Source organism: Argentina silus (genome assembly GCF_951799395.1).
Source record: "Argentina silus genome assembly, chromosome: 11".
Lineage (NCBI taxonomy): Eukaryota > Metazoa > Chordata > Actinopteri > Argentiniformes > Argentinidae > Argentina > Argentina silus.
Window position 1 is genome coordinate 15,677,433 of NC_139665.1, and position 21,352 is coordinate 15,698,784.

General features: G+C 45.3%; 1 protein-coding gene and 1 long non-coding RNA gene across 2 annotated transcripts; one reads left to right on the plus strand and one right to left on the minus strand.

Moving 5' to 3' along the window:
* Window positions 1–1,312: 1,312 nt before the first annotated feature.
* On the minus strand, window positions 1,313–20,733 carry LOC310812220 (TGF-beta receptor type-2-like). Its single transcript, XM_083680660.1, has 7 exons — window positions 20,531–20,733; window positions 14,613–14,760; window positions 12,860–13,050; window positions 10,073–10,833; window positions 8,367–8,508; window positions 2,656–2,780; window positions 1,313–2,428 (listed from the first exon to the last, which is right to left on the minus strand). The coding sequence occupies exons 1-7, from the start codon at window positions 20,601–20,603 to the stop codon at window positions 2,249–2,251; spliced, it is 1,620 nt and encodes a 539-aa protein (XP_083536786.1). The 5' UTR covers window positions 20,604–20,733; the 3' UTR covers window positions 1,313–2,248.
* Window positions 16,464–19,367, plus strand: LOC310812221. The gene is made up of 3 exons (XR_014554500.1): window positions 16,464–17,661; window positions 17,983–18,078; window positions 18,225–19,367. It is a non-coding gene; the product is annotated as an uncharacterized lncRNA (long non-coding RNA).
* Window positions 20,734–21,352: the final 619 nt, after the last annotated feature.

Below are 21,352 nucleotides of genomic sequence, written 5' to 3' on the forward strand. Positions count from 1 at the left end.
CTTGTGGAGTCCAGGCAGCAAGTGAGCTCCTTGGCTCACAGTTAGTCAGGGGGTTGGCAAAGGTGTGTGTTTTCCACAATGTTGCTATGGGACACGGGGAACAGCCGTCATACTGTAGGTTAGTTCGGGACAGCTATTGCAGACAGATGGGTGGACGGACAAACAGACAGACAGACAGGCAGACAGACAGACAGAGAGACAGACAGACAGGCAGGCAGGCAGGCAGACAGACAGACAGGCAGGCAGGCAGGCAGGCAGGCAGGCAGGCAGGCAGGCAGACAGACAGACAGACAGACAGACAGACAGACAGACAGACAGACAGACAGACAGACAAACAGACAGACAGACAGACGGAGACATATACACTACATACATACCTGACTGCTTGGCCTGTCAACTGGGAAAGGGATCAAAGTCTCTCTGAACTAGCTGAACCTCTCACCCAACCAACCAACTGTTCAGATGTAACCCCTAGATACTCACTAGATACTTGTGCATCTGTAGGTGCCATACTATAGGTTTGTTCAGGACAGCTGTCGCTGTAACAGACAGACAGACAGACAGACAGACAGACAGACAGACAGACAGACAGACAGGCAGGCAGGAAGGCAGGCAGGCAGGCTGAGAGACAGAGACGGACAGACAGAGACAGCCAAACAGACAGCCAGGCAGACAGACAGACAGACAGGCAGACAGATAGACAGAGAGACAGGCAGGCAGGCAGGCAGGCAGGCAGATAGACAGACAGATAGATAGTTAGACAGACAAACAAACAGGCAGACAGGCAGACAGATAGACAGCCAGACAGACAGCCAGATAGCCAGCCAGCCAGCCAGCCAGCCAGACAGACAGCCAGACAGACACAGACAGACAGCTCTGGTTGGGAAGAGCATCAAAGGACTGTCATGACCGCCAAGGCTTTCTGAACCTGTGGAACTTCTCACCTCCCTCTTACCCACGTAACAGTGTCCAGAAACAAGGCCTAGTCCCTTCTCCCTAGCCTTGACACATGCATAGCAGTGTAGATCTGAAAAGGGACTGGATTGGTATTATAGGTAGTAGCAAGGTGGCCAAAACTCCACATGTCCAGAGGACATGGTGGAACAACTATAGAACCATGTTGCTTAAGCCCATCCGATTCCTAGATTAGTGTTTGGGGTGACCAAGCGGATAATCAGTTATTACATCAAATAGGGAAACCAAGGTCAGGTCAAGGTTAATTAGCAATGACAGGAAACAAGAGAACATTTCATTCTGTGCTATACAATGTAAAAAGAATTCAATCAAAATAAAAGTACTGTATACTGAAAAACTTTAATGGCTTTCAACATTATACATAGAGCAAGTTTGATATACATCTTTAATGAGAAAGGATCGAATTTCCTTTCTGGTCACATCGTTTCCTATAATGTCCATTTATCCTCCAGAATTTAGCAACTGCTGTACTGCTGGGCTGGAACGCCACGTAAAGTACTTCTAGCTCAGAGCCCTTTTGTTATGATATCTCTCTGGCCTTTATACTCCTGCCTTGATTAAATAAGACGTTCTTTTATAGCCTCGAGTCCTCCGAGTAATATATCTACAGTACATTCCCTTTTTATTCCTCTCAGGTCTATATTCGACAGTTCATCGTCCTTGTGATGGGATATCAGTATTCCACTCGGCTTATTGGGTTGGATTCATTTTTATTTCCGAGCTCTGATCCTTTTTTTTTAATGTTTCGTGCTCTGAGAAATGAATCCTGAACCGTGGTTTCTTCTATAGCACCGTCCTCACAGTCACATTGCCTGTAGTCATCCAATGCCACCTGTCTGAACCAGGCAAAGATGTTATTAGTGTTGCCGGTATTAGCCGCTCTCTTCTTTTCTGCATCTTTTCAGTTGAAAAACCTTCCTTTTTCAACTACCCTGTATTGGCATAATCAATATACAGTAACTTAATATACATCATTTGTTATGCATAGATATTGATAAAGTGCAAACAGTATCTTAGTTACTAAGGCTGTATACGTTCTCCCATCCCTGGTGTGGCTTGATCCGTCTTTGGAGCACAACTTGGGGAAAACCAACATTAACAGTTTCTGTTGTGTTCCCTTAACATCCACCATGACACACGACAACGACTGTTTGCTCATTGGCCGTCGTCCGTCACAAGCAGGACAAATATACAAGCACATCACTCCACTTGAATGAATCTCTCGTTGTAGTTCCTCAGCCGCCTTGGCAGGGAGCGCTGTTGGTGTTAAGGTCTATTTCTCGTCCACCACAGAGACGTCCTCTGGGATCTTCTCCTCAGAGTTGCTGCGGCCAGACAGCTTGTCCAGGTGTTCCATGTCATTGAAGCGCTCCGCCACACACTGAGCCGTGAGACGGGCCTCGGGGTCGTGGTCCCAGCACTCGTCTATGGTCCCACACACCGCCTGGATGCCCTGTAGGGGGCGCCGTGGAACACACGACACAATCAGTCAGCAGTCATACAGAAACACGCACGATGGAAGTTCATCCCTGTCTGCACATCTGTGTATGGTTTGGAGACAGTCCAGTGCAAGTATCTCTATAAGCATTCTTGTGATTGAGCTTGCATGTGCACCTGCGATGTGTGTGTGTGTGTATGTGTGTGTGTGTGTGTGTGTGTGTGTAATAAAGGTATTGTTACCGGGTGGTTGATCCAGCTGTTGGGGATCTCTGGTCTGCCTCTGTCTCTCAGAACGCTGTCCTTCATACTCTCGACACACGGGTGCTCCCTCTGCTTACCGAAGGGTGGCTCATAGTCCTTCACCTCTGAACACAAACACACACAAACCCCATACAGTCAAGCAGGGGCACAGAGCAACACAATTCAAAAGATACACGTGTTTTACTGTAGGCTCTGGGACCAGGGAAAAATCCAGTAAAGAGAGAGAAATATTTGGCTTACACACACACACACACACACACACACACACGACCACACGTGCACGCGCACACACACACACACACACACACACACACACACACACACACACACACACACACACACACACACACACACAGAGGAGATAACAACTGTCAGGGGCCAGGTGTTTTTTAAACCTGCTGAAGAGAAACATTCAATATTATTGTATTTCCCCTCGGTGTGAGCGTGCGTAAAACAACTCACCGACTCTCTGTTGGCTGTGAGTCAGCGATCTTACCCAGCATCCAAAATGCTTGTCAAAACCCAACACGCCAATGGAGTTTACTCAAGGCTGGATTTCAAAGCTTTGGCTTGGGGAGATGCAGTCTAGGAAACTTTGGGTCAACAGTTTCCACAAAACTATTTATCTTTACATTGATCTGATCTGTCTGTCAGGGAGTAAGACAACAAATCAAACTCAAATTCACTTTGAAAAGCGTCGAGTTCAAAAACATGTGCTTTAACAGGGCACCATAGCAGGCTTACGAACAGTGTGTTAGAACACTAACGTGGAACTAGAAGTCGTCTTCCAGAAGATTTCCGACGATGAAAAAGGTGGAATGCAAGTCAATTAGCCGCAATTTAATAATCACTCCATACAGCAAAAACATTCTCTTGCAATAACAGGGAGCAGACGTTAGTCAGAGCCCAGAAACAGGGTTGTTCTGGGGCAAAGGCAACGTGGAGTCCATGTCAACAACAGGTGTTTCCCAAAATTAATACAGGTACCTGGGCTGTGGGACACTCACTCATTAGCTATGAGCACCACTGACAAATGTATTATTATTATTATTATTGTTATAATAATAATAATAATAATAATATTTATTTTGGTGTGAGCTATACCTTTGAGCTATCCTACTCCTGATGAGCTATCTGCATGCACAGTGCATTGAGGCTTGTATAGAGGCTACCAGCCTTGCCCAGTGGAGAGGCTCACAGGAATACTAGACGAACACAGACAGGAATTGGGCCCTAGGACGTAAAGACGTGCAGCTGACTCTACAGGCTCACAGTTCCTGTTTTTGACAACAAGATTTCTGTGGTTTCAGTGTTTCAGCAGAAATACATCCATCCAAAAATACACCCACCCATCCCTCATTACTGAAGATTGAGGGGAGCTGAGGATAGGTTTTTCCTTTGACTGCTTTGATATGTGTGTGCGTGTGTGTGTGTGTGTGTGTGTGTGTGTGTGTGCATGTGTGTGTGTGTGTGTGTGTGTGTGTGAGAGAGAGAGAGAGAGAGAGCCTATTTATGAAACTATTGTGCAAACTTGTTTGTACTCTTATTCCAATAACAATGGCTCCCAATATATGCCGTATGAATTTCTTAGTCCACTTATGGCCACATTGCGGTCTACACACAACTGGTGTTTTCTAAAATTGAAGAAATCGTCAACATTGGTTTAAAAAGTAAACTGGTCTTTGCAGGCAAACCTCGAATTAAAGTCTGAAGGACAAAACAAAAAGTGACTAAGAAGACAAAAACAAGACAAAGAATGTAGTGGTTTGAGAAAAGAAACACTGGATATATTTGAGAGAAATCTTCCTTAAAAGGGGCAATCTGGGATTGGTACATACATTTTTAGACTTTGAAATGAATGATATACGTATATATCCATGACTCTTTAGAAATGCCTCATGAGCTTACAGTAGTTACCCGTCTTACCCCATCTGAATCTAAAATATAACCTTGTTTTGCTCAGTTGTTTGTAAAACTAACACTGTATAGCTACACAACGTGGTTGGTCAGTCCTTGCATCCATACCTCTGTCTATGAATTTGAGAGTGGTTACATTTCTCCAGCCCCATCCTTCAGCTGTTTACCATGGCATATTTGATGTATCACTATTCTGTTTGCAACAATAAACTCTGATTTCAACGTGTACGGACAACTGGAACGTGTCTGGGATACAGCAGTTGTGAGCTGCAATACAATACCCCCCCATCACTCCCTTCCTCTGGTTTTGATTAAGATGGAGTGTGTATTGGTAGGGGGCTCTGACACTTGTTCTATTTCCTCACAGGTTGTTAAAAGCTGCTAGGTGACAGACAGACAGGCTGACAGACAAACAGACAGACAGGCAGGCAAACAGACAGACAGAGACACAGACAGAGACACAGACAGACAGACAGACAGACAGAGACAGAGACAGACAAACAGACAGACAGACATACAGACAGGCAGGCAGGCAGGCAGGCAGGCAGGCAGGCAGACAGACACAGACAGACAGACAGACAGACAGACAGACAGACAGAGGAGTGACGGCATGTGTCCTATAGCTGGACATGGTCAACACCACTCTCTCCTCTTCCTCCTCACTGTAGCTCTGCCTGGGGAACGTTTTCCCTGCCTTGTCTTCCTGCTACTAATTCCTCACCAGCCAAACATGAGGGAGAGACAGGTGGGTTATACAGACTGCTCTCTCTCTCTCCACTCTGGTAGAGGATAGAGAGAGTCTTGTGATGTCTGCCGCTACCTGCTGCCCGCCTCTCGGAGGTCGTCACTAAGGCTGTTGACAGACGGGCACGCTCTTACAGCGTGACAGATCTCAGATCAGACGCTGTGACAAAGTGCCTCCGTGTGTGTGTGCGTGTGCGTGTGTGTTACTCTGTGTGTGTGTTTGTGTGTGTGTGTGTGTGTTACTCTGTGTGTGTGTGTGTTACTCTGTGTGTGTGTGTGTGTGTGTGTGTGTGTGTGTGTGTGTGTGTGTGTGTGTGTGTGTGTGTGTGTGTGTGTGTGTGTGCGTGTGTGTCTAACAGCGTGACGGTGGATCTGTTCTGACATCTGTCTGCTGAGGCACTGAGGCAGATGGTGGTAGAGACACAGAGAAGCCAAGGCTTCACCCAGTCATTAAATTGCTGCAGTGAGATGTGTCAATCAGTGTGTGTGTGTGTGTGTGTGTGTGTGTGTGTGTGTGTGTGTGTGTGTGTGTGTGTGTGTGTGTGTGTGTGTGTGTGTGTGTATGTATGTGTGTGTGTGTGTGTGTGTGTGTGTGTGTGTGTGTGTGTGTGTGTGTGTGTGTGTGTTTGTTTGTCTGTGTGTTCACAGGTGATATTTCAAGACTCACTTATTAGGGGTCCAAGCCCTGAAAGGGTAATTGTTAAGATTATTATTACTATTACAACTTATTGTTTCCCTAATTCTTGGAGAGCTATAGCTCTTAAATGGTAAGAGCCCCCATCGTCCACAATCCCACACTATGTAAACTCCAGCCATGTTGTCTTTCTCTGGCTGTAGTACTTTTTTGAACCACTTGAGCTTGCCTTTGACTCAACGGAGAGGCATACTTTGAGCATGCGCACAACCATTGCATTTCATTGACAGAGAAGGGCCAAACAGGACTGGCCCCACTACCATAAAAAACAGTAGCACTGAGCCAGCCAGCCGGCCAGCTGTGAATTTCACGCATTTCAGAGCTTCCATACTCAAGGAAAATAAACTAAAGCACAGGTGTGAATGTTTCATTAACCAAAGATAAAAAAATAAAAAATCGATTTGCTAACAGATATGAAGATATGAAGATAGGACAACAGCACCACCTGCTGGTGGGGCCGGGCCCTGAATGACGAAACGCCACTGCTTGACAATGGATGGTGTGGTGGCTAAACCAAATGTGAAGACTTATAAAATAAATCTGTTATTCTGAAGAAAGCCCAAAGGGTGAAAGGCTTGGAATACGGGTCATCCCTGTTTGCAGCTTAATTTTATTCTATCATTGTTAACGCTTAGCCCCAAGGAAATATATATATATAATAACAGTCAGTGCAGCAGAGTAGAGTTCATCTAAGCAGCTTAAACTACCCAGCTATGTAGGAGCTAGGAGGCAAGGTAGCCTGAATTTGAAAAACAATTTAACCTTTTAACATGCGAGGGTCTCCTGGGGTATTTCTCTAAGGCACTACCATACATTTCTCCTCTTCACTTGCCTATGGGACACATGCCAGCTCTATGGGAAGAGAGTGAGGGTCTGGCAGAGAGCAGCAGACTAAACCAAAACACATGGATTCTCCCAGGCAGCTGCGGCACTAATGAATTAATGGATGAATGAATATATGAATGAAATAAAGAAAAACAAATATCCAGGCTTTAAGTGGTTACTGAGTTGTCCTTAAATACAACTTACAACGCGACTATTTGAAGAAGCAGTGTAACCTTTCGCCACTACACACTCTAGCCACTAGGTCTGGATCTCCTTCATCATCATCATCATCATCATCATCATCATCATCACCACCACCACAACTATGTTGCTATAGACAGCTACAGCACTTGTTCATGCCAAGACAATCCCTCCGTCACCAGACTGAATGTAGCACAACCAAGTGTCCCTGTAAATCATTGCTCCTTGCAAAACAGGAAATGGAGACTATTTTAATTTCAGGAGGTGTACCCACAGGACACGCACGCACGTGCATACACACACACACACACACACACACACACACACAAACACACTGAAAAGTGAGAGGGGACTGTGGGCCATTCCTACATGTTTTTCCTTCAGTGAGTAGGCTACTCTGGGGAAAAGTTAAAGGGGCCACTGAGGGGTTAAAGTGGAAAACAGGAAATGGGCAGAAGCGCTGAAACCCGTCCGGCCCAACACCAACACAACACCACCCACCACCAGTCTTCAATCACTCTGTCACAGAACCAGCCCTGATGCTTAACAAACTGGGCCACAGAGACACACACACGGGGGGGGGGGGGGGGAGTCAAAACAAACACCACACCTCCTCCCTGTCAAATGAAATATAGCCCTGTGGCATGGCCGTTGGATTGGACAATCCCTCGATTCTATTATTGTTTTGTTTTGCTGTGCTGGGATGATAAACAGGAAATGAGGTACATTAGTTAAGCGAGACGTTGTTCTGTTCTGTTGGCTGAGAGCTCAAGAAGATCGATGGGTTGTGTGACCCCTTTTTTTAAACGGTTCCCACACTGAGTCATGGAGCAGAGGGACGTTCCCTATCTGTCTCACAACGCCACTACTATCTCCGTGCACACAGACGAAGGGCACTCAGACAAGCTCAAGGTAAAGGTGATCTGCATACCAGTAACCAGTGGCCATGACACTATTAGAAATGGATCACTAACTGAGATTAGGTACCAGTGCTTACAAACAGGGAAAACAGTGTGACTTTTATAACGTTTCTGAGTTAACTACTAGTCCTGAAGGAATTTCAGGAATGTTCTTTCCCATTGATTACTGTTGTGGCAGAGAACCATTCCTATGGGCACCTTCACCAAGGCATAGACCTCCTCTCAAGAGAAAAGAGAACGCTTTGTTATTGTTTGAATCCCAGATTGTCCCTTTATTGACGAACTATTTTGATAAAAGCACTATTAAAAATGTGATTGTTTGTTTGATGTATTGATTGGGGGATTTGATTGATGATTGGTCAGCTTCCATATGGGTCATCATACGTTACCTCCAATAGCGTTACACCTGGAGGTGATCTCCCACAGCACCAGGGCCATGGAGTAGACGTCGGTCTGTTTGAACGACTCAATGTTATCCAGGTTGATCCTGGACTCCAGCACCTCTGGGGCCATGTACCTGGCTGTGCCCACCTGGAACAACAGACAATCAACATCAACATCAACAACAATAGTCTACTGGCATTACGACTGCCAATGGCCCCTGGTGTGAGCATTGATTACTTTGTCTTATGATCACTGTTGGATAGATGATTCACTTACTTAAACAAATGTATTGTTGTAAGTCGCTTTGGATAAAGGCGTCTGCTAAATGCCATAAATGTAAATGTAAATGTAAAAACATCAACAACAACGACAACGACAACGACGACAACGACAACGACGACAACGACAACGACAACAACAACAACAACAATGTATGTATTACTGTGAGTTCAGGTCACTGGCAAGGACTGGCAAGGCGAAACGCTACACTGAGTGACCTATTTAAAACATGAATACACCGGATAGATACGGTAGCAGAGTTAATGAAAAGATCCGAATGACGTGTGAAGTGTGATTAGAAGTGTGATTTAGTAGAGGACTTGAAATGTGGAGAGCCGGGGCAAGTACCTCCCCAGTCTCTCCCTCCACGGTATTAGGTGACATTATGAGACAATGAATGTCACAGACTCAGACAGTAGAGGAGGCACCTTCTGAAAGGGCCCATTGTAATGAGTTCCTTCCATAACAAAGTGTAAATGACCCTGTCCTATTAGAGCAGCATAATGGCTCTATTAGGACTTCAATCAACACTGTGCGTCTGATTACTGTAATACAACAACAAGCCTAACAAACCACCTGCTCTATGGACATTATTTATCAGGGGAGACAATGAGAGGCCACACACATACACACACACGCACGCTCGCACACACACCTTTGCCATTAAGGCCCCTAGACTCTGGAACGACCTGCCTGAGGATATTAGGCTAGCAAGATCAGTATTCTCCTTTAAATGTCTTCTTAAAACTAATTTTATAGACTAGCCTTTAATTGATGCTGCCCTTATTCTTTTTAATGTGTTGTGTTTTAATGTTTTTCTACTTTTATTTTTGATGCTGCTCTTATTCTTTTTTATGTGTCTGTGTTTTACTGTTTCTACTTATATATTATGTGTAAAGCACTTTGGAACATTGTTTTAAAAAGGTGCTATATAAATAAAGTTTATTATTATAATTATTATTATTATTGAGACCCCAAAGGTGTATAGGGAAAGGAAGGGGGAAAACATATTGCTTTTATGGAAACAATTCTGCAATCAATTTCCCCCTTAGAGTTACTGCTACTACTACTACAACTACAGTACTATTACTACTACTACTACTACTACTACTACTACTACAGTATTACTGCTATTACTGCTGCTACTACTACTACTACAACTACTACTACTACTACTACTACTACTACAGTATTACTGCTATTACTGCTACTACTACTACTACTACTACTACTACTACTACTACTACTACAGTATTACTGCTATTACTGCTATTACAGTACTACTACAGGTACTACAGTACTACTACTGCTACTACTACTACTACTACTTACTACTACTACTACTGCTACTGCTGCTGCTACAGCTACTACTACAGTACTACTACTGCTACTACTACAGTACTACTACTGCTACTACTACTACTGCTACTACCTGTCCACTGTTGGCCAGCTCGTCCACAGACAGCGAGTTGTCCAGCCGGAGGCCCAGTCCGAAGTCACACAGACAGCAGGTGAGGTCGCTCTTCACCAGGATGTTGGAGCTCTTGATGTCACGGTGGACGATGGGCACCTTATAGCGGCCGCAGGGCGTGAGATCGCTGTGGAGGTGTGCCACGCCCCGCGCCATCGACCCCCCCAACACCCAGAGGTCCTCCCACGTGATCACGTGACACGTCAGGTACTCCTGGAGGTTCCCCCGGGGTTGGAACGCCGTGACCAACCAGTACTGCTTCTGCACCGTCCTCTCCTCCGCCGTCAAGAAGTGGAGAACGTTCTCGTGCCTCAGGTCGGCGTCCGAGAAAATGTCCTTCTCGTTCTTCCACGAGGCGTACTCCTCGTCTGGGAAGATCTTGACGGCCACGGTCTCGAAGGGCTCTGCCGCGGTGGCGCCCTGCTTCAGCTTGGCCTTGTAGACCTTGGCGAAGCGGCCCTTGCCCACCTCGCCGTCCAGCTCGATGGGGAGGAGCTCGGTGTTGTGGTTGAGGTTGTTGGCGAGCGTGGAGCTGCTGTCGGTGCCCTCCTCGTCCATCATGATGGCGCGGCCGTCGCTGAAGTTCTTCTTGCGCTTGGTGCCGGCGCGGCGCTGGCAGTAGACGCGGTACCAGTAGAAGGAGGTGATGACGAGCACCGCCAGAACCAGGAGAGGAACCAGGCTGACCAGGATCACTGACACCACCTGGGAGTCCAGGGAATCTAGGAGGAGAAGAAGAGAGAAGATGTTAGAGAAGAGGAGAAGGGGAGAAAGGAGGAGAGAACCAGCAGAGGAACCAGGCTGACGTGTCTTGAGGAGAGGGGGAAGAGAGAAGAAAGCAGAGGCAACACCACAGATGTTATAGGCCACCCATAGAGAGATATCAAAAATAAATCATGGTCTTTGTAGTGTTTAAAACATGTCTAACATTACATAACACTTTGACGTAAACCGACACCTCAGTTGTGCTTTTCCCTCATGCAGACCATGAAGTTCAAAACATAACACTTGACTTCCTTCAGCACTAGGAAACCAATAAAACGCAGACTTCTACCGTAGCTCCCATCAAGCATCTTGGGAAAGGTAAACTAATCCTTCCACTCTGAGCCTAAACAGAGGAACCTGACACTATAGTGGGGAATGTCAATAAGCATCTGCGTCTGGCGAACACACTGTGCTTGAACCCTGTCCTTGTCAACCACACATTGTTTCTCTACATAGAACACGTCTGAATGATTTTTCCAGTTTCAAGGAGTGGTGTCTGGGTCTGCTCTGCGAGACAGACCAAGCTGGCAAACTGATAAAAGTTCATGCAAATGCTGTATTTATGTTCTTATTCTGGGTTACTAGTGAGCAAAATAGAGCCTCATAAAAAAGCCATGTGAAACAACATGGTATGTGAGACACCACTCCTATTGTAGATCAGTTTGCAGAGGGTCATAAATGAGTCATCAACAAGTTGTCATTGTCTAGGCAGTCTGTCGTGTCATGGCAGTGTTAGGGGCTATAAATTCAGACAGATATTAGCAGAATGTTTGGCGCAGTGAGCGGCTGAGAGTGTGTGTGTGTGTGTGTGTGTGTGTGTGTGTGTGTGTGTGTGTGTGTGTGTGTGAATACAGTGTCCGTCAAGCCCGCTCCTTTTTCAGACAGGAAACCACATGTCTGAAATCCTCAATGTGGCCCCAGTCAGTTTGTTTTCATTTTCTCAGAGAGAGAGAGAGAGAGAGAGAGAGGGAGAGAGGGAGAGAGAGAGAGAGAGAGAGGGAGAGAGAGAAAAAGGGAGAGAGAGGGGGGGGGGGGGGAGAGAGAGAGAAAGGGAGAGAGAGAGAGGGAGAGAGAGAGAGAAAGGGGGAGAGAGCGAGAGAGAGAGAGAAAGAGGGAGAGAGAGAGAAAAAGAGAGAGAGAACGAGAGAGAGAGAGAGACCATTGGTTACGACAAAACATGTCCCTGTGCCTCTGCCATCTCTCTGACTGAATACGGCTGACCCTCAGCTTGGGCCACGGTGGAGAACACTGCTGGTATTAATGCCTTGCTGGGTGAAGGTTTCCACCATTCATTCATGTTGGAGCTGTGCAGTACAGTACAACCCTGTCAGATGTAATGTGGTGAGCTGTTGGACGGTGCACAGGGCCATCCATCCACCTCACCGAACACAGAGAGAAACGTTTTTCCATGACGTCGTTGTGCGATGTGCTGCAGATGCTTTCAATTTGACTGCTCTGGAAAGCCAGGTTTCGGAAATGTACCTCCCTGTTATTATTGCCTGGATGCTGTAGTCAAAATACATCTGATTCCAGGGCCGAGATTAGAGCTGGAGCGAGTCCACAGCCAACATGCCTCCACAGTGCTAAAAAACCTGTTTGCAATCTTGTATTTGGAGGTTGTGTGCAGTACGCACGTGTATGTGTTCATGCATGACACCTTACATGACGACCTCATCACAGTTTCATAAGCACATCCATCACCTTCATATGGTCGAAACACCCAGGACTAGGTTATGTTGTATGTCTAGGGGCCCGGAGTTTTTCCTGACTATGTAACCTGAACAGGGAAAACTCCAGGCCCTAGTTATAGGCTACTGTAATACAGTAAGGCCCAGTTCTAGTTCCACTGTGTTGGTCATAACATAAATAACCAACTCTGACACCTAAATTAAGCTATCATAAGCATGACATGACATGACATAGCACTTGACCTAGCGCTACATAAGGACATAGCACTTGACCTAGCACTACATAAGGACTCACAGGGGGTGAAGAAGACGTCTTGATTGCACTCGTCCTCAGAGCAGGAGCAGATGAAGAACTGGGATCCCATTTCGGTCCTCTCCCTCATCTCACACTTGCTGTTGTTGTAGTCCTCCAGCACCAGGCCATGCAGCTTGTCGGCCGGGTTGTGGCATTTGGTGTCTATGGTGACGTTGTCATCTTTCTTCCTCCTGGGAACAGACAACCAACACATATGCTGTACAACTCAGAATTGTTTTTAGCTTGATTTTAACAATGAATTTTTTGAGAAAACTGTAATTGACGGTTTTTGTAAACAGTCTGAAAATGCTTTGCATATCATGGAAACTCCCATTGGATTACTTCTCATTGCATCTATTAGAATATTAAGGTAAAGATGGCCGACTTTGCCCCTATTTGATCAAGTACGCAAATTGGGACCCACAGTGACCAGAGGGGGTAATAACTTTACTTAAAAACCTGCAGTCGAAGCTATATGGTAATGATTAGACTCAACAGTCAGATCATTTGTATCCCCAGTTCTAAAAGAACATCATACATGTGCAGCAGAAAGCCCTGAGGATGGGCACACGCACACGCACACGCACACACACACACACACACACACACACACACACACACACACACACACACACACACACACACACACATACACACACCTTACAGGCTACTGTCTCCTCCTGCTGGGTGGTATGGCAGCCGTGATGTTGTGAAAGCCAGTTTAAGAGGTGTTGTTGTGCCCTACCATGCCCATAAGGCTGTACATGGTAATGAGAAACAGTGGCATTGCCGTCAGCTTTTAACAGCCTTACACATCTTGTTTCACTTCTTTCGTTCTTGTCTGCGAATTTTACAAACCTAAGGCTACACTTGTAGCATTTGCAAGTGGATTTGCAATGGATTAGTGGGTTGGGTCGACTTCGAGGTTGTGTTGACAGCAAATGCAGCTTTCAAATGAGGAATCAAATCGTCAAGCAGAAGATTCATCTCAGTTCTGTTACTAACATGGTCTGTGTCGCTGTAGGTCAAAGGTCAAGTAGGGGGGATGCTGCGGGGGAGGGGCTGTCGTTTTTACAGTTTTTCCAATTTATCTACAAGGTATTTTTATTTATTTTTCATTTTTTAACACATTATTAAAAAATATTCACATGGCCATCTGATCCAAAATATACACTCACTGGGCACTGTATTAGGAACACCATACTAATACTGGGTAGGGCCTCCCTTTGCTCTCAAAACAGCCTCAAGATGTTGGAAACATTCCTTTGAGATTCTGGTCCATGATGACATCATTGCATAACGCAATTCCTGCAGATTTTTCAGGTGCATTTTTAAGCTGTGAATCTCCCGTTCTACCACATCCCAAAGGTGTTCTATTGGATTCAGATCCGGTGACTGGGAAAGCCACTGAAGAACACTGAACTCATTGTCATGTTCATGAAACCAGATGACTTTTGCTTTATAACATGGTGCATTATCATGCTGGAAGTAGCCATTAAAAGATGGGTAAATTGTGGCAATGAAGGTATGCACATGGTCAGCAACAATACTCAAATAGGCTGTGGCATTCAAGCGATGATTGATTGGTATTAATGGGCCCAAAGTGTGCCAAGAAAACATTCCCCACACCATCTCCACCAGGAGAAGGTGTATAGGTGTTCCTAATAAAGTGTTCAGTGAATGTGTATATATATATACAGTATATGTATATATATTGTGAACCCAAAGCCTGGAGCTGTTGTCAGTCACTCACCAGATGCTGACACACACGTCGTCTGGATGGGGGCAGATAGCCGTGATGCTACAGTCAATCACACAGCTCCCTGTGCCTGTACAGCTGGTGGGCTTCTCGTCACAGAACTTACACAGCATCCGCACTTTCAGCATGCCCAGTGTGGCCCCTAGTAGGAGAGAGGAGGGAAACAGGGGAGGACAGGTTCGGTGAGCTGGATGGAAGGTTCCGGTAGCATAAGGCTCTTTCAAGCAGACAAAGCCCAGTCTACTTGCTATAGTCAATCTCATTAAGTTAACTCGTTCACCATATCACTCCCAACAAAGAGGACATCAATATGTCTGTCTTTCAGAGGAGTAGTCTAATCTGTCAAATGGATGAGTTGTCTCGTTTGCAAATTCACTTTGTGAACATCAATACGAATAGTGGTGTGTTTGAGTGTGTGTGTGTGTGTGTGTGTGTGTGTGTGTGTGTGTGTGTGTGTGTGTGTGTGTGTATATGCGTATGCGTGTGTGTGTGTGTGAATGTGTGGGTGTGTGTGTTTGTGCGTGCGTGTGTGCATGCGTGTGTGCGTGCATGCATGCGACACTATGAGGCTGCATGCTGCTGATTGGCTGATGGAAGCCACTACCAATCTCAGAAACATGGCCAACCATGTTTCTGAGATTAGGAGGACATTTCTATCTTCCTTGACTCTGTCTATCAGCAGTGGTTGGTTTATCATTGGGAAAATATGCATATTTTGGATACCTCCAGCTGAGTATCCCATAGGGTTTCATTATCACAGCGTTACACACTGTAAGCTTCAAAACAGTCTTCTTTGGTTAGACTGAAACAAATAATATTCTCTGAAGGGGTTTGAGAGAGCAAGAGAGAGAGAGAGAGAGAGAGAGAGAGAGAGAGAGAGAGAGAGAGAGAGAGAGAGCAGACTCTGCCAGATCCCTTCCTGCTGTCTCATGTGCATTTCTCCCAGAGTTTTTTGGCGCGTCTTTAACAAAAAAAACACACAAAAAAACACAAAAAAAAACAAACGAAAAGATGCTGAAAACAGACACTCCTAATCACTAAAACAGAGATAAGCGGAAGAGAAAAGAGAGAGAAAGAGAGCGAGAGAGAGAGAGAGTGTTACGGAAAATACATTGATAGAACTGTTTTCAGGTTATACACTTCTTCTATGACTGATACAACTTGTGTAAATACTGTGATTACACTCTCTCTTGCCACACCTCTAAAGTTCTATAGCCATTATTCTGAGAAGCATTGTATAATTTACTATATGAACAGCGGTGGTTTCGGAGGGAGTGGTGAGGGAGAGCAATAATGGGGGGGCAGACGTATCCTGCCGATAGGTGTGAAATGTTGAACGCCGATTGATCAGTAAGAAAGCACCAATTGATCAGTAAGAACGTCTCCCTATTGTTCATTCTCTCCCGCCCTCTCTCATGTAAGCACAAGCCCATCAGCCGATAGCCTTGGCGGCGCCTACCATTATGTTTAAACTGTATAAAAGACAACCCTGATAATCGCCTCTTCAGACTTGTGCTGAACAGACCCCCGGATCTACGCTGGGCTGCTGTTATGCTCTTGTCTCTTGTTTGCAAGCAATAAATACCGGACTCAGATATTGTGGACACTCAGGACTTGTTTCTTGATTCTTACCTCCGAAGAGCTGAAGTACAGAGTGGTAAATCCTAGACTTCCACCACAAGAGACAGACAGAAAGAGAATGGTCACAGCTACCACTTAAGCACAGTGTGACTGCTGCACTGAGGCCCCATGTGACAGGAAGCTGAACCTGTTAATGTACTTGCATCCACAGCGTCTGTGATCCTTGTGACCCAACCGATAGTGAAAGTAGGTAAGAAGCTCGCGGACTGGTAACTGTGCCTGCACAGCGTAAGGTTTTTCTGTTCCACAATTTCTTTTTTTTAAATATGTTTTTTTTTAAAGGCATTTCTGCTTTATTGGGATAGAGACAGTAGAGCTTGACAGGAAGGATGGGAGAGAGAGGAGGGATGACATGCAAGATAGGTCGAGGGTCGGAATCGAACCAGGAACCTTGCGATTATGTGGTAAGCGCATTAGTGTGCTACGCCACTAAGCTCCCCTGTTCCACAATTTCTGTCGTAGAGAGTTCAGATCAGAGTAACAAAGTGGGGGGTTGGGTTTTGGCTGTTTTGGTCTGACTGGTTGGGGAAGAAGGCAGCTTCCTGCTAAATTTAACCGTTGGTTAAATACATATTTGGCATAGGAGCAGCAAGAGTGTGTGGCTCTCTTTCTACCTTTTAAGTTTCACCCGCCAGCCTGCACCTCGCCAAACTATGGTGTGCGTTTTCTTGCTTTTTTGAAAGTGAACCGGTGAGAGCCATTTTATCTGGTGGTCACATGATCACCATGTCAAAAGAATCATCACCTATCTGCTATCTCATGACACTACATTTCAATAGTCTACACTAGCTTCCTCTCCTTGTCTCCTCTCCTTGTCTCCTCTCCCTCATGTGCAGATCTCATCTGAGAGTACAGGGCAGGATAGGTGAAAGCAATATGGAGGACGGATGGCCACTAGGAATCTGCTCACTATCTGGGTTCTTTCACATCAGTGGAGATGAAGGGAAGCAGAGGAGGAAAGGAGGAGAAGGAGCCAGGTTCTAGAGCAGAGATGCAGCCTAAAGTCTGCAGGCGGGAGAGCAAATACAGCACTCCCTCCAACGTCTTCACACTGTAGTAGTATACTAGTATCTCTCCATGCCAGAAACTCAACCAGGACAAACAGCCCAGTGTGCTGCTGTCAGCTTCAACCCAATCTGCAGGGTGGAGTAAAACTGTGGCTTGCAGTAACAGAAATACATCCTGAAGTCTGTGAACTGGAACAGCGGGAGCACTCAAAGCCACATCCACTGCAGCTGCTCTGGGACCTAGTTTCTGTTAAAAGCTATCTGTTTGAAGCCAATTGCTGTCAATCTCCAGTGGGAGGGCTTGAAACTATTCTGCAAGGTATTTAACTCCTGCTCACCTTGGACCAGGATGAACACATTCGGAATTGAGTGGTGAAGCCTATTCTTCAGTCTAAGTAAGTTAATTTGACCTTGTTAGTCAGTGTGTTGCTGGTAGTTTTGCTGTATTTTGCTGTGGCTATACTGCCTTAAGCTCTGGGACCTAGTTTCTGTTGAAAGCTATCTGTTTGAAGCCAATTGCTGTCAATCTCCAGTGGGAGGGCCTGAAACTATTCTGCAAGGTATTTAACTCCTGCTCACCTTGGACCAGGATGAACACATTCGGAATTGAGTGGTGAAACCTGTCTGGTCATTAACTGATTGTTAGGTGGGAGGGGCTGCTACCCTGCTTGTCATCAGCAATTACAGAATCTGCATTTCTATCTTGACGGTCATAGAGCGACAGCCTCTGCGACAGCCTCCTGACACAAAGACGAAGGAGTCGGTCTGTGGAGTCCATCGAGGAAGGCCTGAGAGGAAAGCCAAACTACTAAGTATTGTTATTCTATTAGTTTATTTTTTCACTACTCTGAGTGTATTGAGCGCTACCTACATCTTGTATTGCCCACAAACCCTCTATCTCTATACCGGCAAATATCATAATGTGCTTTCTCCCCATTCCTGTTATTTCATCCCTCAGGAGAATACATCGACATAACCATTCCAATCTAATCTACCCATCATGCTCAATTGACCACAACTTCACTGTCTCGGGAGGACTTTGGAGAACTGTACTGTGACCTCCTCCCAGACAGCCAAGAACCTTGGGGTGATCCTTGACTACCACTTATCCTGTGCGGTGAACATCACAGCGACAGAACGGTCCTGTAGATTCTTCCTCTACAACATCAGAAGGATATGTCCATTCCTCACCAGAGAAGCAGCACAACTCTTGGTCCAAACACTTGTGATCTCTCGCCTTGACTACTGCAACGCACTCTTGGCCGGGCTCCCCGCCTCCACCATCAGGCCTCTGCAGCTCATCCAGAACGCTGCCGCTGGTGTTCAATCTCCCCAAATTCTCCCATGTCACCCCCCTCCTTCGCACTCTTCACTGGCTCCCGGTAGCAGCCCACATCAGATACAAGACCCTGGTGCTCGCCTACCAGGCGGCAAAGGGAACAGTCCCTCCCTAATTGCAATGGTCAGCCCTCAAATCCCTGCTCGATCACTCTTCTACCTCGGCTGGCCGCCTGGCACCGCCGCCTCTACGTGGATGCAGCAGTCGCGCTACTCAGTCACGGCTTTCCACTGTCCTGGCGCCCCGCTGGTGGAACGAGCTTCCCACTGCTGTCAGGACTGCAGAGTCACTACCTATCTTCTGCCGTAGATTGAAGACCCATCTCTTCATGTTACATCTTAACTGTCCCTCCTAAAGACCTCTTCATCCCCACTACCCCCCTGTACAAGTTTCTCTACTGTAAATAAATAAATTTAAAAAAAAAAAAAAGAGAAAAAAAAGTTATTATTCCTTCTTCTAGCATTGTGACTGCCAATAGAGCCTGGTCCTAGCATAGATTACTTTTTCTTATGATGACTGATGGATAGATGATTCATTTACTTAGCTTAGATAAAGATGTCTGCCAAATGCCATAAATGTAAATGTAAGCTGCTGGCATTCACGCTATTGTACAGTTGGCCTAGATACAGTATCTATTTTGTCAAAATAATGCAGGAGATAAGCGATTCTGTTTTTCTGAGGTAAGATGGAAGTGTTGTATAATATTGTATAATAATTGTTATCCTCTGGGCTATGTACTTGCTAACTATATTTTTTTTTAAAAACCCCTAAAATAAATAAAATCAAAGCATGTCTGAGTGCTAAGCGCTAATTCCTGAGCAGACACAAAAAAAACATTAAGATTAACTGCAGCAGACAGTGTTGAAAAGTGTAATTTAGAATTTGGCCTGAGGTTAAAGTTAGTAGTATGTTTTGAAGAACAGTTATACCAATGTCTATGGCTGAGTGGTAGTGGTAGGGAGGTGGTTGATGCAGAGTAATTAGTGTATATCATTAGAAAAACTTTTCTCAAAGTCTATATCATTTAAACCCAGGGAGGCATGAGCACAGTGGTGGTGGTGGGGGTGGGGGGGTGGGTCTTCTAATTGTCACCCTGGGCTGTATAATTGCAGTGAGGGGGAGCGGGGAACAGACAAAGTCAAAGCAGTTTGGTGCCATTGGGACTGGAGACAGAGACACAGGAAGACACATGGGCCAGATGAACTCTCTGAAGTCTGTCTACCTCAGGCTGATGTAAGACTCAACAGACCCCCCACGTCACAATAGGGAGGGGAACGACCACCAGGCAACAGGTGGTGTGGCGTGTGGTGTGTGTAGCGTGGCGTCCGACTGTGAAGCAACAGGTCGCACACTTCCAATACACAACGCACTTCCCCATCTGAACTGCACGTTGAGAAACAGGGGCGTACATTCTCGGTACACTTTCAACTCACACATTCACACTCTACACTTTCAACTCACACACATTCACACTCTACACTTTCAACTCACACATATTCAGATGTGACTCTCTTTCTTGGCTCTCTTTCGGAGCACACGCAGAAAGTAGGCATATATGTTTAGGATGTGTTGCACGGGTAAATACACCACTGACATAATTTGCATATATGAAAAATCAACAAGCATAAACATTCAGAGTGATACCAGGCAATATATTTGCAGGTTTATAGTATGTTTTACATTGATTTAAATAGCAACAATGTATAATTCATATTTACATGTAGAGCATAATGTGCTAAGTTATGTTTAACCACCTGCCACTGAAGTCAAGAGCAATAATTATGAGGGGTAATTATGCTATGCAGGACAATGTGTTCACGTTTCCAGCGTTTAATAACGTCTCATAAATGTTTGTAAACTTACTTTAATGCCTTAATAACACGAAGCCAGCGGCAGCATTTATGTGGAAATAAAGTTAAACTCACCCGTCTGTTCTAGTAGAATACTACCAAATACTATCGTTCCACACCAGAAAGCGGAAAACCGAAGTAGCTCCATTTAGAAACGGACTATACACTGCTCTTTTTAAATTATATGAATTTATCTAACCCTTGACAAGTGAAAATATCCACACTTTAATTCTCGAAGTTCTTCACATTTTCTTTGGTCCGCCTGTTGCGCTCACGCGTACTTTCAGTCGCCGGTTAGAAAAGTAAATAGAGCAGCAAGGAGACTTTCCCGTGACTCACAGTATGCACTGCTCATGAAACAGGAAATCTTCTGAGAGAGGGCAGGACAGTTTTTTTCTGTAGCTCTGCGCTGCAAGCTTGTGGCTCACTGGTCTTGAAACATGTTATTATGAGTACACAACTTAAACATAGCATGCAAGACTTGAAATGACACGCTCCAAAATAGATGCCAATGGTTTCAAAAGGAACAGAAAAGTATACAAACAAAACCTTAACCCATAGGCCTATCTACATGTATTGTATCTACTTCAAAACAATTCAGCAAATAAAGCCATTATAAAGCCATTTTCCCATGTGTAATCCATCTAAAATACACGTTGTTGATCATCAGTTGAAATACAGCTGGAGTAGCAGTGTCAGCTTGTCAAAATGACAGCAATTAGCCCTAACTACTGGAATAAAGTCCTTTTCTAAACAGCTCTTGTTATTGTCTTGCACGTCTCCCTTCATGAGGACCAAAGCTGTCATGCATCAAGAGTAAAGAGCTGCTGAACGACCCCTTCATGTTCTCCAGTGTTGGTCTGATGGGTGGCATAGAGGGGTTAAGTCCACTGTAAC

What these genes read in the sequence shown, in the direction of transcription:
- LOC310812220 (XM_083680660.1), bottom strand. Translation starts at nt 20,603, where the DNA reads ATGGAGCTACTTCGGTTTTCCGCTTTCTGGTGTGGAACGATAGTATTT. An exon ending in AGACGTCTTCTTCACCCCCT is followed by an intron (nt 10,834 to 12,859) that starts GTGAGTCCTTAT and finishes TTCTCCTCCTAG; the next exon opens with ATTCCCTGGACTCCCAGGTG. An exon ending in CAGGTGTAACGCTATTGGAG is followed by an intron (nt 2,781 to 8,366) that starts GTAACGTATGAT and finishes GTTTGTGTTCAG; the next exon opens with AGGTGAAGGACTATGAGCCA.